Source organism: Anarhichas minor, unplaced genomic scaffold (genome assembly GCF_050575085.1).
Source record: "Anarhichas minor isolate MPS153535 unplaced genomic scaffold, ASM5057508v1 ptg000032l, whole genome shotgun sequence".
Lineage (NCBI taxonomy): Eukaryota > Metazoa > Chordata > Actinopteri > Perciformes > Anarhichadidae > Anarhichas > Anarhichas minor.
In genome coordinates, this window is record NW_027466478.1 from 562,556 (window position 1) to 577,942 (window position 15,387).

The 15,387-nt window shown below is 42.8% G+C and overlaps 1 protein-coding gene across 9 annotated transcripts in view; it reads right to left on the bottom strand.

Annotated features, from left to right (window-relative positions):
• The window catches only part of cep162 (centrosomal protein 162), a 36,313-nt gene that overhangs the window by 10,680 nt on the left and 10,246 nt on the right, over positions 1 to 15,387 (bottom strand). For 8 of the 9 annotated variants that reach the window (XM_076105359.1, XM_076105358.1, XM_076105354.1 and 5 more), the window contains 11 exons: positions 9,246 to 9,417; positions 7,251 to 7,327; positions 7,099 to 7,160; positions 6,356 to 6,386; positions 5,253 to 5,327; positions 4,309 to 4,515; positions 3,020 to 3,101; positions 1,562 to 1,814; positions 1,194 to 1,419; positions 764 to 894; positions 46 to 180 (listed from right to left, as the gene is read on the bottom strand). In XM_076105359.1, coding sequence (XP_075961474.1) covers positions 46 to 180; positions 764 to 894; positions 1,194 to 1,419; positions 1,562 to 1,814; positions 3,020 to 3,101; positions 4,309 to 4,515; positions 5,253 to 5,327; positions 6,356 to 6,386; positions 7,099 to 7,160; positions 7,251 to 7,327; positions 9,246 to 9,417 — 1,451 coding nt within the window. The remainder of the gene's footprint in view (positions 1 to 45; positions 181 to 763; positions 895 to 1,193; positions 1,420 to 1,561; positions 1,815 to 3,019; positions 3,102 to 4,308; positions 4,516 to 5,252; positions 5,328 to 6,355; positions 6,387 to 7,098; positions 7,161 to 7,250; positions 7,328 to 9,245; positions 9,418 to 15,387) is intronic. The other variant, XM_076105353.1, reaches the window with a different exon arrangement.

Genomic DNA, 15,387 nt, shown 5'->3' on the forward strand with positions numbered 1-15,387 from the left:
GAATGTTTCGTGCTGAAAGGGCCTGAGCCGCGAGTGTTTGAGCACCTTGCTTTGCAGAAGGTAGTTCTGCTGTCTGAGTGAGTGGAGCTCCTCTTCGCCTTCCTTCATCATCTGCAGCTCCCTCTCTTTCTGAGCCAGCTGGACTCTCAGCTCCTCCACCAGAGAGCCGTCCTCCTCCCTCTGCAAGTCAGACATCAACACTGACATCTCATGCATCATGAACTGTGGAGAACCAACCCTAACACGATAGAGTTACACGGTATGTGCTGTTAACATGCACAGAGGTTCACACTTTGGCCAGCCATCCAGTAGGATTAACTAGCGCAGCCACACTGACATGATCCCTCACTGGCATCCCATCTGCACACACTGACAACTCGTGCTTCTCCAAACAGCGACCGCACACTTCCTTAGAAACAATCAATCAAGTGTTGGAATCTTCTCAGCATACCACAGTGATATGCAGACAACTAAAAGCCTATTGTCCGAGTAAAACAGCACTATAACAGTAACTAACTGTATCTCTGTCCTGCAATACAGGAACAACACTTCTCCTTCATTTACAGACCCTCTACATAGATCCCCGACTACAAAGCATGCCGACTTGTTCTCTTTTCATCATTTCTATCATGTTTTCAATAGATCCAATTCTTCTGGATTGCATTCATAGTCCCGTGGATCATCAATAAGAGCTCAACTCTGTGCTGAGTTAGCATTATATGACGCATGTCATTTGAACACTGGAGATGTAGTATTTCCCTACGTTGTTTGGAAGACGATGCGTCAGTCTGGTGGCGTCCTGGTGGCCGCTGGTGCCGATCTGCTGCTGGAGGACAGCCACTAAGGACTGAACAGACGCCACCAGCTCACCGCTCACCCTCAGACCTGGCTCTGCTAATCAAACAAACAAGGTATTCAGCTCCGTTATGTACAAACACACAACTGACACATTGATGCAAACAGCTCTACGCCATGCTCCTGCATTGTGAAGACACAAAGGGACTCAGAAAGGTTAGAAAATCAATTCCAAAGGCAATAAATAACATGAGGAAGATAGAAGAGTTTGAGTGGATTTAAAAGCAAAGAAAGATAAATGTGTATATATCTTTTGTAGCGAGAGACACAGCTCCTAATCCTAACTCATCTGAGCAGTTCAATGACTTGATATTTTGTGTGTGAGTGCCATCATTAACCTGAGTCCTCTCTTTCTTGGCTCTTTGTGATTTTGGCTTTATCTCGTGGATGCTGCACAGGACGGGAAACAGAAAGCTGGGTTTTGGCTGCAGCAGCTCTACTCAGCCCTGAGGACCTGGAAGTCCCTGCTGCTCTCCCCTCCACTCTCCTGCCTCTCACAGGGGCCACCGTGGGTTTCCTCACTGAGGATGTAGAGGAATGAGGAACTGTGGATCCGTGCAAAGCCTGGGGAAAACATTAGGCCCACTTTATTTCAGTATCAACAGACTGCTACAGCTTAGCCTTTGCTCTATTGGATCTGATCTGTCTGACACGATTACAAATCCAAGCACTCCTGAGATGGAGAATAGTGTGAAGTGTTCCTCACCTGTTTCTTAGCTTTGCCAGCTTGAGAGGAGGTGGAAGAAGAGCATTTGTTCTGATCCTGCATCAGCTTCTCTACTTCCTGTCTGATGCTCCACGTCAGGTTGGCAGGGTCTGGGGAGCTGGGCGGGGGGCTGGTCCCTGCTTCGGGGCCAGCCTCTTCTGCTCGCTCCAGGTAGGACTCTGGAGACGTCACGTCTGGGAAAGTCCTTTCCAAGAAGCGGGGTGTCTTTTCTCGGTCCTCAAGTCCTACAGCACTGTAATCAGAAAACCTTGCTAAACTTTTTCAAAAACAGTTTGTGTTCCTGTTTTGACTTATTGAGAACTAAATTCAGGTTTGGAAGTCAAATAAAGCACGACTTAGATCTGTGTCTGATGTTTATGGTACAGTGTTGGATATTGCCTGGGTCAATCTCTGGTTGAACAGGAGTCATCCTACAAATACCTCAGACTGTAGATGATAGATATTCTGGTTAATTGCATGTTGATTAACTCACAAACACACAGGCTTAGCCTTTGGGTGCAGAGAAAAGGCTGTTTGTTCACAGGTAGGCTTATTATTATTATTATTGTTATGGATTATTAGTATTCATCTAGGCTTATTATTATTATTAGGCATAATTATTATTGATCTAGGCTAATTATTATTATTTATCATTAGGTATTTCGACCAAAATAATCCCGGACAAATTAGTATTGAATCTTCTTCAGTCAAACAATAACTGCCATCGATCCTTTTTATGTCCAGATCTAGAAAAAAAAGGACTATTTGTGAGAGCATGTGGGCGGAGTCGAGCACGAATGAGCAGGGAGCGTAAGGATTTTTTGAAGAGCGTATTAAAAATAAAAAGTTGGAGCGACATCTTATCTCCCGCTTCCTGAGAATGTATCTGTGTGTTGCTCACAGCGCCTGCGTAGGATTGTTTTACACTCTTGTTAGCCGGACATTTCCAATAACTCCAGAGTGAAATCAATTCAAAAACTCACAACATGCTTTAATCTCAATAAATATTCTGCTTCATTCCATATTTGTTGGTGTTTCGCCTTTCAAAACCATTACCTTCACTTCGGTCAGACAGTTTGCTCTCCCGATCGCCACACACAGGACGACCTGTGTTAACGGGGCGGTCCAGCAGCAACGAAACGAAACTGACGACTTATATTAATTAAGGATAGTTGATTAAATAAAAAATTAAAAAAGCTCATTCAATCCGATAAATCACTTTATTCAAATTGAATCTAACTATTTGAGGATTCTTTTTTTAGGGTCTTAAAATATGACGACAAACATTCAAAGCTTCATTTGAAAGTGATGTTGACTTAGTCTGAACTGGATTACAGTTCTATTTATATGCATGCTCTACCATCAATACTTCTGCTACTACATGTTCATAACATGTACAGAACAGTTTTGTGAAGTCGTTATTTTGGATAATTCCGAGTAAGATGTTACAGTCCTAACCTGACAGGTTGGAGGGTGAAGCCTCTGATATGGTCCTTCTCTGGCCTGATGGGTCTCATCAACTCTTCTGCAGTGGGAAGCTCTGGATACACAAACACAACAAATACTCAACATACTTCAGTCCTGTAATGAGCATACAGTATGTACCAGTGAAAAGGACTGCCTGAATGTTTCACTCAATACACTGGTTGTGTCTTCCTGAGGAGTCCGTCCCTTAAAGGCAGGGTTGGCAATCTTCTTCAGAAATATTTTTGATATTTTGTTAAAATTCTCACATCATCAGAAATCAATGAATCAAATGATCTGACAAAAAAGAAGGAAAAGAAACACCGGTATCTGTGGCTATTGAAGGACTGTGATAAGCCCGTCCGATCACTTCATTCAGCCAAAATGTAATGATCTTAACAGCTGTGGATACTAACAACAGCCATGTTTATTGTTTACAGTCATTATGATCATTTTGGGGGAGTGGCTTTGGAAGAAGACCTGAAGGGACATGTCATTGTAGCCGATTGTTTTCCGCTAGATTTAGCAACTTTTGTAGCTAGCGCTGCTGGGCTACTTTCATTAGAAAAGGGTTGGCAACACTGGGCTGGCTTTTTAGGTTGAATGATTTTTGAAATCTAGCGTCTTTCTGGTTTCTCAAGATTACCAACCCTGCCTTTAACTGGGATGCAGCTTTGTAGATGCATCATTCCTCCAGGTAGTGCAGTGAATCATACGGACAGACAGAGGGAGTCCACCATTCCCCCAAATACCATTTACAGTCTGGTGGTCACACTTGACAACCCTCATGATTTTCTGGGAGACTCCTATTTTCCATTGCCCTCTCACAGTTTCACCGTCCCATAGTTCTCACCATTTCTTTTCACAGTGTCCCTAAGCCATTAGAAATGATGGGTTCAGAGCACAACGCTTCTGTTGTCGTGTTGTGTCTTAAAGGGCCTTCAGTAAGGACAAACAGACAAATGGAGAGCATGTATACGAAGAGAAAGAAATACTAGAGCAGGAAAAAAAAAATCAATGAATGAAAACTGATGAATATTTGTTCATGCCAGAGTGACAAATTATTGGATTCTCTTTCCTGAGAATCTAAAATAAAATTGAAAGTATTTAACATAAAAATTCTGTTTCAGTGTACTTATTGTTTTGTTATTTTCTTTAAAAATCACCAGAATGCAGGAAGCAAAGTCTCTAATAATGTCATTTCTCTGGGAAAGAACCCCTAGACACCGGCTCTGGTTTTGAAATCCTCCTCATTGTCACGGTCTCGAGGTTGTTAGTCTGACCTGAGTCGTTGGTCGATGCAGGCTGAAGAGACTGTGTGGCATGTTGAGGAGGAGACGATGGAGACGCAGGTCTGTTGATCCTCCCCCTCCCTTCCAGAGAGGAATGATGGTGATGATGGTCATCTGAATCTTCCACCACATGGATCTGTCTGTAGGCCTCATGAAGAGCCTCCATGTCTGAGGCTCCACTCTGCACATACGGCTGGCCTGGAAGGAAACTCATTTAGAGAACGCTGTGACAAAAACAATATGGAATTTTCTGCCATTCGTGGTGTCTCCATCATAATAGTGGGATTATGAAAGTAAACACAACAAAATATACAACGCAGGTCAAGTCATTTTAGACATTTTAATAATGAAAAATGACATATCTTCAAATGAACGGCAAAGAATCGTGAGGTCTTGGATTTGACGAATAAGAAACAAAGGAAGCTCAATGATTTATTGTGAGAAAATATATATTTGTGGACCTCATCAGAACAAAAGCTATGATTTTTTTAAGACTATGAAATGATATTTATCTCAATATTTAATTCAAAAAATGTAATACTTTTAGATGGGTCCTTTAAGTTATGTTTATATATTACTAATTTGTAACAGCCAATATGATTTGAGAAAAACAAAATGCAGCATGGGTTATGTATCAATAAATGAAGGAAACTACGTATCCTGTCTGGTTGCTCTAGATCTAGAATCTTCTAGAATGAGTGTGCTACATCTTTCAAAAGGATGAGATGGGCATAAAGGATCCATTGTGCACCAATCTTAATAATGTCTGGAGAAATACATTTAAAAATAAGAAAAGGGCAATAGCATACCACCCGCTGCCTTTAAATAAAGCTTGCTCTTTGTAAATTTGGAATATTTATTGGTTGATTGCATTATATTATGTTCTGCTACTTGTTTTGTGCTCCTCCTTACTTGACCCTATGTGTTGGTGTTACCTCTGTCCAGAGACCCTACTGTGTCCTTTCTTCCGTCCTCTCCACCAGTGTCATCCAGGGAATCATGGAGAGACACTGAGACAAAAGTTGAGTTAGGGTTTGTCTGTTATTTGCAGCTCAGATCATTATTCATGGTACAACCTTTTCCCATTCACCCACCATAGCAGTACAGCACTAATATACTGTAGGCAGTCTGTAATTCCAAGTAAAACTAATGAGCACATTCAATGAGCACTGTTACAGGAAGCCTGAGATCTGAGATTTTCATTGCCAACAACTGCTTCTCTGTCATTGTTGATTCACATAATAACAGAGAACTGGAAACTTGAGACATGAGTGAGACTACTGTAGGAAATTTGGGTTTAGAAGTGTGTTTTAAGAAATTATAATAGAAGTGTTTAATAATTCATAATTAGAAGTGTTTTGGAATACATAATTAGAAGATTCATAATTGTAGAAGTGTTTTAGAATTTGTAGTTAGAAGTGTATCTTAGTAGAATTTGTAGCACCTTTATATCTATGCTTGTGAAACTTGTGAAGTTTTTGCCAAAAGTTGCAAATCCTTATCTTTATATAGAATCCAATGTTTATCATAGAAGTGTTAAACCATAAAAGACAGTCATTGAATGTATTAAACTGTGAAGAATAGCCAAGGGAGAGTCAGATTTATAGACAGGCAATTTCAGCGGACGCAGACGGAGCATCACCCGAGCCAGGGGGTCCTAGCTGGCTGAGAGAGGAGCCAGCTGAAATTAGCCAATAGGAATTAAGATGGACAAAAGGGGGGGGATTTCAAACTGTATGAGGAAGTGCTGGGAGGGCTATTTGCGCTCTTCTTGCTCGGCCCTCAGCGTGGAAACATCTGTGTTTTCAGGCTGAGTCGCGAGTGAATAGCTTTTCCGCGCGGATCATATATTATATATTCTGTTAGTAGTGTACTTCATTCTGTAATTGTATTAGCTCCAGTAGGATTAAATGTTTGTCTCAACACAGTCTTTTACTGAGTGGGTGTTTGGGTGGGTGTTTGGAGGAACACAGTCTTTTACTGAAAGACTGTGTTCCTCCAAACACCCACCCATCACTGCAGAGTCTTTTTCTCTTACCTTTGGCAAGAATTGTAGACATTTTAGACTTCTGGAAAAAACAAAAAGATCATAGGATGCATTACTGAATCATGCAGCAAGATGTCAGTTTGTGATATTTCAGTATAAAGAGATAAATAGCTAATTGTATTGACCCTGTTTGCAGCTCTGACACCCCTCAGCCAATATCAAGGATGTAAACAGCAGGTTAACTCTTTTGAGCTGGAGTCAGTACGGCAGCTCAGACAGATGAAGGTCTGATGACAGCTCATTGACAGCTGTGGACTGCAGCAGATATAGAGGCGAAAGGCTTAAAGTGTAATGCGCAATATTGTGACCAAGTAGTATGTCCCAATTGAATGCATACTACATGCACCAGTAGGTACTTTGTAAGGGCAGCTGAAGTACGTACTAAAAGTCAAGTATGAGATTTTGGAACTCAGCCTCCATTTAAAAAATCTTTTATACACAAGATAATTACTTATGCACACAATGTATTATCTTATTTGCACAAGATCCATATAATTATAATAACTTTCAAGCAACAAGTTTGTATACAGAGCGTACAAAATATATGGCCACTTGACAAATAACTGAAGTTCCATACATAGGTTACATGATGACAACTGAGCCAATCGCTGTGTAGTCATGTAGTTGAAAGCTGAAAAGTTAGTGAGTGAACCTCGAGTTGAAATAGTTTTGTTTATTAATAAAGTCCTAACTTACCAAAGAACACATTCTGAGTTTAATCATAAACTACAAACCTCCTCCAGCGGCTCTTTTCGGCTCTCCTCTTCCTCAAAGTCCTCGCTGTAGTGAGGAGATCCTGTAAAGAGAGAGAAAGGATGTGATTGAGACACTCAGATTACAGACAGAGATGAAGCTTTAAAGGGGTTCAAAGGTGTATTAGTCCTACCTGGAGACTCTCTGACCGTCTCTGGGACTCTGGCCTTGCTTTCATCATCACTCTGCCCCACGACTTCCTCAGCTCTCCTGGAGGGACGACATTCATCCTCATTACATTACATTCACCATGTTGATCTTCAAGGGCAGAGCAGCATCAAAGACACGGTGTCCAAGACCCCGTAGGTACGCATGTGGTCTGTTAGTGTGCAATTCCACTGCTCAACATTAACTTTTGGCACATCTGTCTAGGGCTGAGGAACCTCCGAGCCCCATCTACAGTTAATATCACAGAGGTGAGAGGGTTGTCCAATATTTACTAAACTCATGATCCGTAGCAGAATGTTAGCTATCCTCAAAGTGCAGGAGTTACTTTATACCAGACAAGGGGATTTTCTAAAATAATATATGACCCATGTCACCAGTAAATTTAGAAAACAATTATTTTACGACTTATTTTCACAAGCTACGTCTAGTTAACCCAGACTGCTGGTAGTGTGCTGTGTTTTTCTACTTGACTGACGTGGCTTTAGCTGGAGACAAGGAGGTTTTGTTACCCATCCTTGTACACAAAGCTGACAGACTGGATAAGTCAACCAGATTCCCCGGACTGGCAAATCTGGCACACAAGTATTTCTGGATATCCATAAATAACATGTATAAACCATATTTCCTCATCTCTTCATTAAATATGATGACAGACATTAGAAAGGTTAATTTGTAAACCTCAATCAAAGCTTCATTGGATACAGCCGTAGTGTTTCCAGCTGCTGGAGTGATGAGGACCAGGATGTGGTACCATATTACACTCAACTATGTCGACATGCCAAGTGAAGCAGAAATCAGGATGCTGACATGTTTGTTAGGATCTTCTCTCTTGTTGCATCGTTACATTTAGTTGATTTTGAGCGTCTCTCTTTTAAAACTATACGTTAGCAGAGATTATTTTTACTCATGTAATCCATTATTTAATTATACTGAATGCGTTTTATATGTCTAGGCCTCTACATCTATTTATTTTTCATAGGCAATGCTGTCACAGAATATGCAATATGTTGCTGTGAAAATATTATCCTATAATTTGGTATCAGCAAGTTTTTTTAAATATTTCGATTACTCCATTGATTGACCGTTAATGTTACCAATCGTTGATACAATCTATGAAAAAGGGTGTTTACAATTTGCAACCCAACAACGTTTGCAATTCAGTTGTTGCCAAGAAATGTCTTACAGTCCCGCAGCTTCCTCAGAGTCTTTCTACAGGAGAACATCCCCTGTAATGGAGTGTATCCTCTCATAATCCCCATGACCACCTCACAAGTCATGAACTACTCGGATTTAAAGGGAAACCGGCTTTGTATCTTTGCACATACTACCCACTTTGCAACAATGTAACCTTTCTTTCTGTCTTAGTACGACTGTACAATGACAAGGGGTTGACAGCTGCAGAGTTAAATATGATACATTTTTGACAAACAGCAGGACTTGAAGCTCCGTGGTTTGACATACCTCTTTGTATTCCTTCTGTTTCATGGCAGAACCGGTGGCCTGTTAAAGTCATTTAGAGGCATTGATGCTAATGATCAGATTTCACAAACAACCGAAGTACATTGATGAAGTTGAAACGAGCCATTCACAGCAAGTTTGTGTCTTCAAGAGGATTTGCTAAATCTGGTGTTGAACCCTTGTACTAGCGACCGTCACAGAAAGAGTAAAACGTTTATGAATACGAAAATGTTCTTGCATGAGGTCCAACCGTCTGCCAAAAGGAAGCCCAGTACTGTGCATTGTACAAGCAACGTGTGTAAGCAACTAGAGAACACTGATGGAGTGGAAATCGAACGTCACCTTCAAGAAGAGCAACATGCAGGTTTAGTCTAGGAAACAAAAATGTTGTGTTGGTACCAAAACATCTGGTGGTGGGACTCCTTCATGGTTGATCTGTTCAGACTAATTCTCTTCTTCAGTGCTTACAGTGTGTAATATACCAGCATGGCTGCTTACATACCTGAGGTTAGTAGCGATGGCAGAACTTGTTAAGTCCAGCTCTCTGTTCAGAATGGAGTAATCTATAGATGACAGAGCTCCTGCCTCTAGTTGGGCAAAGAACCTGGCTTTCTCCTCTTCTTCCTCTATCGTGTCCAAGCCGGTCGTGTTAGCAGCTGGTACCATCACTGAGTCTGCACACAAAAAGAGAGCACACACGGAGAGCAGTGTGATATTTCTCAACTGAATTATTAGTCAGTTTAGAATTTATTTGTAGAAAACCCTAACCATAGACAACAATTTCTATATGAAATGTGATCCAACTAACTACTAGCCAAAATGGACTTTCAAAAATAGATTGAGGTTGTATGCCTCCACCAACCATGTTGCAGTTTACAGCCATATCTGTCCAAAATGTCATCACTTTTGTGTGAAATTGTCATAATTAGCATATGGATTTATGAGTTATGGCCAAGTCACAATGACCTTTGATCCATCCTTGAGTCCAGGTGGACGTTTGTGCCAAATTTAAAGAAATTCGCTCAAGAAGTTCCTGAGAAACCACGTTCAGGAGAATGGGACGGACATGAGGTCACAGTGAAAAATCTATCCAGTTCATTCTTGAGTCCAGTTGGATATTTGCCTCACAATGTTTTTGAGGTATTGCGTTAATGAAAACGTAATAGACGGACTGACGGACGTAAAAAACAACATACTGCTGCCCGCCACAGCTATCATTGACTGGGAGGCATTGAAGTTGTTTTGTTACAATTGTTAAGTCAGTATGTTATACGTTTTATTTTGAAACAGGAAGTGTCCTGTAACTTGTCAGGTGACTTATAATCAGGAAGTGAAGGAAGAGCGTGGCTCAGAGCCGCTGTTTTCGGTAGTTTTCCAATCCAGTTGAATCTGCCTGCATCTTATGCCTTTTGATAGCATCATTGGTATGTATTGATTTGTTTTATTGTTACTTATGATCGCAGATGATTATTTTTGTGACAATGTTTAGTTTTGGGAAGTTTTATGCACAAAGTCCATCGAGTCATTAGTAACTCCGCTATGACTGTTGTTAAAGTTCATATCAGCAGTAAATACATAAAAAGCAGCGATTAAAAACAAAGCAATGTATTTCATTGAAGAATCAGTATATGTACATTGTGTGTATGTGTAAGGTTAAAGAGAAATCATTTTATTTGTATTCATTATGCCTTTTGTGTGTTTTAGTTTTACTCTTTCTTACGTCATTAAACCTGTGGACAACGGGCACTGTCTTCAGAGTCGTGATGTCAGGAAGGAGTTTGTCTAACTGCCAAGGTGTATCACAGCACATATACTGAGGGCAGCACAGTAAAACAATGGCTTTCTAGCGGGCAAGATAACGCAGCCAGCTGACAGACGCTACTAACAACGTCATCACACGCAGCCAGTGGATGATCATCACAGCGGTGTCTAAACAGAGGTACGTCACCAGACAACGCCATGTCCGAGAAAGCAACTTCATTAAAGACGCGGTCCCGCGCTACATGTTCTACTACATACTTAAGAGTATCATCAACGGGGTCTGCCGCAGCAAAAGCAAGAGGGAGAGCAGAGGCATGTCCTACGCCGAAGAGGAAATGAGCCTAAAGCTAGAAAAAGCTAAGCTAGAAGCCTCAATAGAAATGCTCAATTACAAGAAAGAGACAGCTGCAGCTGTAGCTGAGGCAGAAACCCTTGAAGCTGCGGTAGATGCAAACAATGAAAGACATAGTTTCATGTTAAATTTGGACTCCAGTCCTTTGGAAGCTGCACAACGCACAGAACAATACGTGATTGACCAAGCCGAACCACAAAACGCAGACGCTCAGCTACTTGATGATGGTGTTGCAACAAAAAGAAGGCCAAGCCCTAACTACGAAACTTCAGCTTCATCTATCAAATCTGAAGCCAACTCATTCCATCCGACCCAAGCCAATATAGCTTCCCATCATACACATGGCCATAATGCAGCTTCTCAACCAACTCGCCTCACCTCACAGCAGCCTTACATCTACAAAGATGAAAAGGTCGATAGGACACGCAATGTTCGGTTTGACAATCACAATGCCACTCCTGAGCAAGGTCTTGAACCTCAAAACGACGAAGGTCATCCTGCTCTTAAATCTTATCCCACGTCTTCAAACACCGATAACAACAACTCCAACATTAGCGACTTTGTGAGATACTTTGCTCGTCGTGAGCTTGTGGCAACAGGCCTACTTCAATTCAACGACAGACCTCAGAACTACAGAGCCTGGAAACGCTCTTTTCAAAACGCAACCAGAGGTTTGGACCTGGCACCAAGCGAAGAAATGGATCTCCTGTTTAAGTGGCTCGGCAAAGAGTCAGCAGAACACGTCGAGCACATAAGAGCAATACACATCAATCATCCATCAGCAGGCTTGGCTATGATATGGGACAGACTTGAACAAACTTATGGCTCCGCAGAAGTAATAGAAGATGCTCTGTTCAAACGTATCGACGCCTTTCCAAAAATAACACATCGAGATTATTCTAAACTAACAAAGTTGAGTGATCTTTTAATGGAACTAGAGTCAGCCAAAGCTGAAGGAGACCTGCCCGGCCTCTCTTTCCTCGATACAGCGAGAGGCGTCAACCCAATTGTACAGAAGCTCCCCTTCGGTCTGCAAGAAAAGTGGGCGTCAGTTGGGGCATCCTACAAGCGGCAATATCACGTTTCATATCCCCCCTTTGCCTGCTTCGTAAACTTTGTTAGCCATGAAGCTAGTGTCAAAAATGACCCAAGTTTCAACTTTGTCTCTCACTTAGACATGTCTCCCAGGACAGAAAAAACAGCTTGGAAGCCAAACAGACAGCGAGAAGTCTCTGTTCACAAAACAGAGATATTTCCAAAAGCCATCTCTGATCCTAGGGAGCCCTCAACGAAATTCGATGACTGTGACAAACTGTGTCCAATCCATAAAAAACTTCACCCTATACGCAAATGCCGTGCATTCAGAGAAAAGCCCATCGAAGACCGTAAGACATTCTTAAAAGAGAATAATGTCTGTTTCAAATGCTGTGCTTCATCATCACACATTGCAAGGAACTGCACATTTAATGTTCGATGTTATGAATGTAAAAGTGAGAAACATCACACAGCGCTTCACCCTGGACCTGCACCCTGGGTTGAAGGCACGGACTCGGCTCCAGAGCATGGCGGGGAGGAGGACAGCTCTCCACAACCCCATGTCACCACCAAATGTACAGATGTCTGTGGCGGAGACGTGACGGACCGATCCTGCTCTAAAGTATCCCTCGTGAAAGTGTATCCAGCCGGCCACGCTGACAAAGCAGTGAAGATGTATGTGATTCTGGATGAACAGAGCAACAGATCACTAGTTCGTTCACAGTTCTTCGAAGTCTTCAACGACCAAAGTCCAAGTGCTCCTTACTCATTGAAAACATGTGCTGGAGTAAAGAAAGCGACAGGAAGAAGGGCCAGTGGCTACATTGTGGAATCTTTGGATAGGACCGTCAGCATCCCACTACCCAGCCTCATAGAATGTGATGACATTCCAAATAACAGAGATGAGATTCCAACTCCCAATGCAGCTTTTCATCACGCACACCTAAAGTCAGTTGCACAACTCATCCCAGATATCGACCCACAGGCCCCAATTATGCTTCTCTTAGGTCGGGATATTATCAGAGTCCACAAGGTCCGCAAACAGGTCAATGGCCCACACAACCTACCTTATGCTCAGAAGTTGGATCTGGGATGGGTCATCGTGGGTAACATATGTTTAGGTCGCGTTCACAAACCACCGACAGTCAGCGCCTTCTACACGATCACCACGGAACGGGGACGCCCTACTCTCTTTGACCCGTGTCCTAACGTGTTCTGTGTAAAGGAAAAATATAGTGACACCCAGGCCACAAACCACCTCCAAACACATCCTGAGGAGATATCAAACTGTGATGTTGACAGCTTAGGACATAACATATTCAAGCAGACCAAAGACGACAACAACATGGCTCCGTCTATCCAAGACATCTCCTTCATGAAAATAATGAAAGAAGGACTAACAAAAGATGCAAACAACAGTTGGGTAGCTCCATTACCTTTTAAATGCCCACGTCAACGGCTCCCCAATAACAAGCCACAAGCATTGAACCGTCTCAAGTCGCTCAGGCGCAACAAGGAAGCCTGAAATGAGAGACCACTTTCTCATTTTCATGGACAAGATGTTCAAGAATGGTCACGCTGAGTTAGCTCCTCTTCCCAGTGAGGATGAAGGACAGTGGTACTTGCCAATATTTGGTGTGTACCATCCAAGAAAACCAAAACAAATACGAGTGGTCTTCGATTCCAGCGCCCAGTACAACGGTGTGTCGCTCAACGACGTGCTGTTGACTGGGCCTGATCTGAACAACACGCTGCTCGGTGTACTGATGCGCTTTAGAAAGGAAGCAATCGCCTTTACAACGGACATAGAACAGATGTTCTATTGTTTCTCAGTAAGGGAAGACGATAGGAACTTCCTTCGTTTTCTATGGTTCCAAGATAACGACCCCTCCAAAGACATTGTGGAGTATCGAATGACGGTCCACGTCTTTGGAAATAGTCCTTCACCCGCAGTAGCGATTCATGGACTTCACCAGTCTGTTCAGGTCAGTGAGCTCCACATCGACCCTGACGTCCAACGTTTTGTGATGCGTGACTTCTATGTAGACGATGGGTTGAAGTCCCTGCCCACAGTCGAAGCTGCGGTCAACCTGCTGAAAAAAACACAGGAAGTTCTCTCCAAATCAAACTTAAGGCTGCACAAGATCGCAGCAAACAACAAGGAGGTCATGGAGGCCTTTCCGGCCGAAGATCGTGCAAAAGACCTTAAAGACCTGGACCTCAGTGCAGATGCGCTGCCGATGCAACGTAGCCTTGGAATCAATTGGGACCTCCAGACCGACTGCTTCCACTTCAGCGTCTCTGAGGAGATAAAACCCTACACTCGACGGGGTATCTTGTCCACAATCAACAGCCTCTACGATCCTCTAGGGTTTGTAGCGCCAGTCACAATACAAGGTAAGGCTATTCTGAGAGAACTCACAATTGAGAAAGGTGACTGGGACTCGCCTTTGCCCCAAGAAATGGAGGAAGCATGGACATCTTGGAGAGCATCTTTGAAAGAACTGTTCCAGCTTTCTATTCCCAGAGCCTACACTACAACTTCGCCCCCAGCAGCTGTCAGAAGGGAATTGTGCGTCTTTTCTGACGCATCCACGAAAGCTATCGCCGCTGTGGCATATCTAAAAGTAACTGACTGTGCTGGAAATAACCATGTGGGATTTGTAATGGGCAAAGCCAAGCTGACCCCCCGTCCTGAGCAAACAATTCCGAGACTGGAACTTTGCGCAGCAGTGCTTGGAGTGGAGTTAGCAGACTTAATCTTGGCAGAACTAGACCTTCAGCTCGATGAAACAACCTTCCACTCAGACAGCAAGGTAGTCCTTGGCTACATTTCTAATGAAACCAGGCGCTTTTATGTATATGTAAGTAACCGGGTATTACGTATCCGAAGGTCCTCTCACCCAGATCAATGGCGCTACGTGTCAACAGAACAGAACCCTGCGGACCACGCTACACGTTCTGTCGCTGCAGGCCGTTTGAACGACACAAACTGGCTGAGTGGACCCAAATCTCTGTACACACCAGAGACAAGTGCCTCAAAGAGCACCTACGAGCTTGTAGACCCGGGTTCAGACCCAGACATTCGCCCTCTGGTGTCCACTTTGAGTACTACAACAACATCCAAGCAGCTTGGTTCTCAACGATTCTCGAAGTTCTCATCCTGGAAGTCTCTAACTCGGGCCATTATTCGCCTCATACACATAGCCCGTCTTTTCAACATGACCTTGAAGAACAGCCCTTGTAAGGGCTGGCATCACTGCAAAACAGGATACACTGTTGAGGAGTCTGATCAAGCGTCGCACATCATCATTCAAGCAGTACAGGAGGAAGTCTACAGTCAAGAGATCAAATGTATCCAAAAACATGAGCAGATTCCTAAAAGTAGTTCTCTCAAAAATCTGGATCTTTCATTGATGCACACTGCCTTCTGAGAGCCGGAGGCCGCCTCCACAATGCAAACCTTGATCAGAGTGAAAAGACTCCAGTGATTATT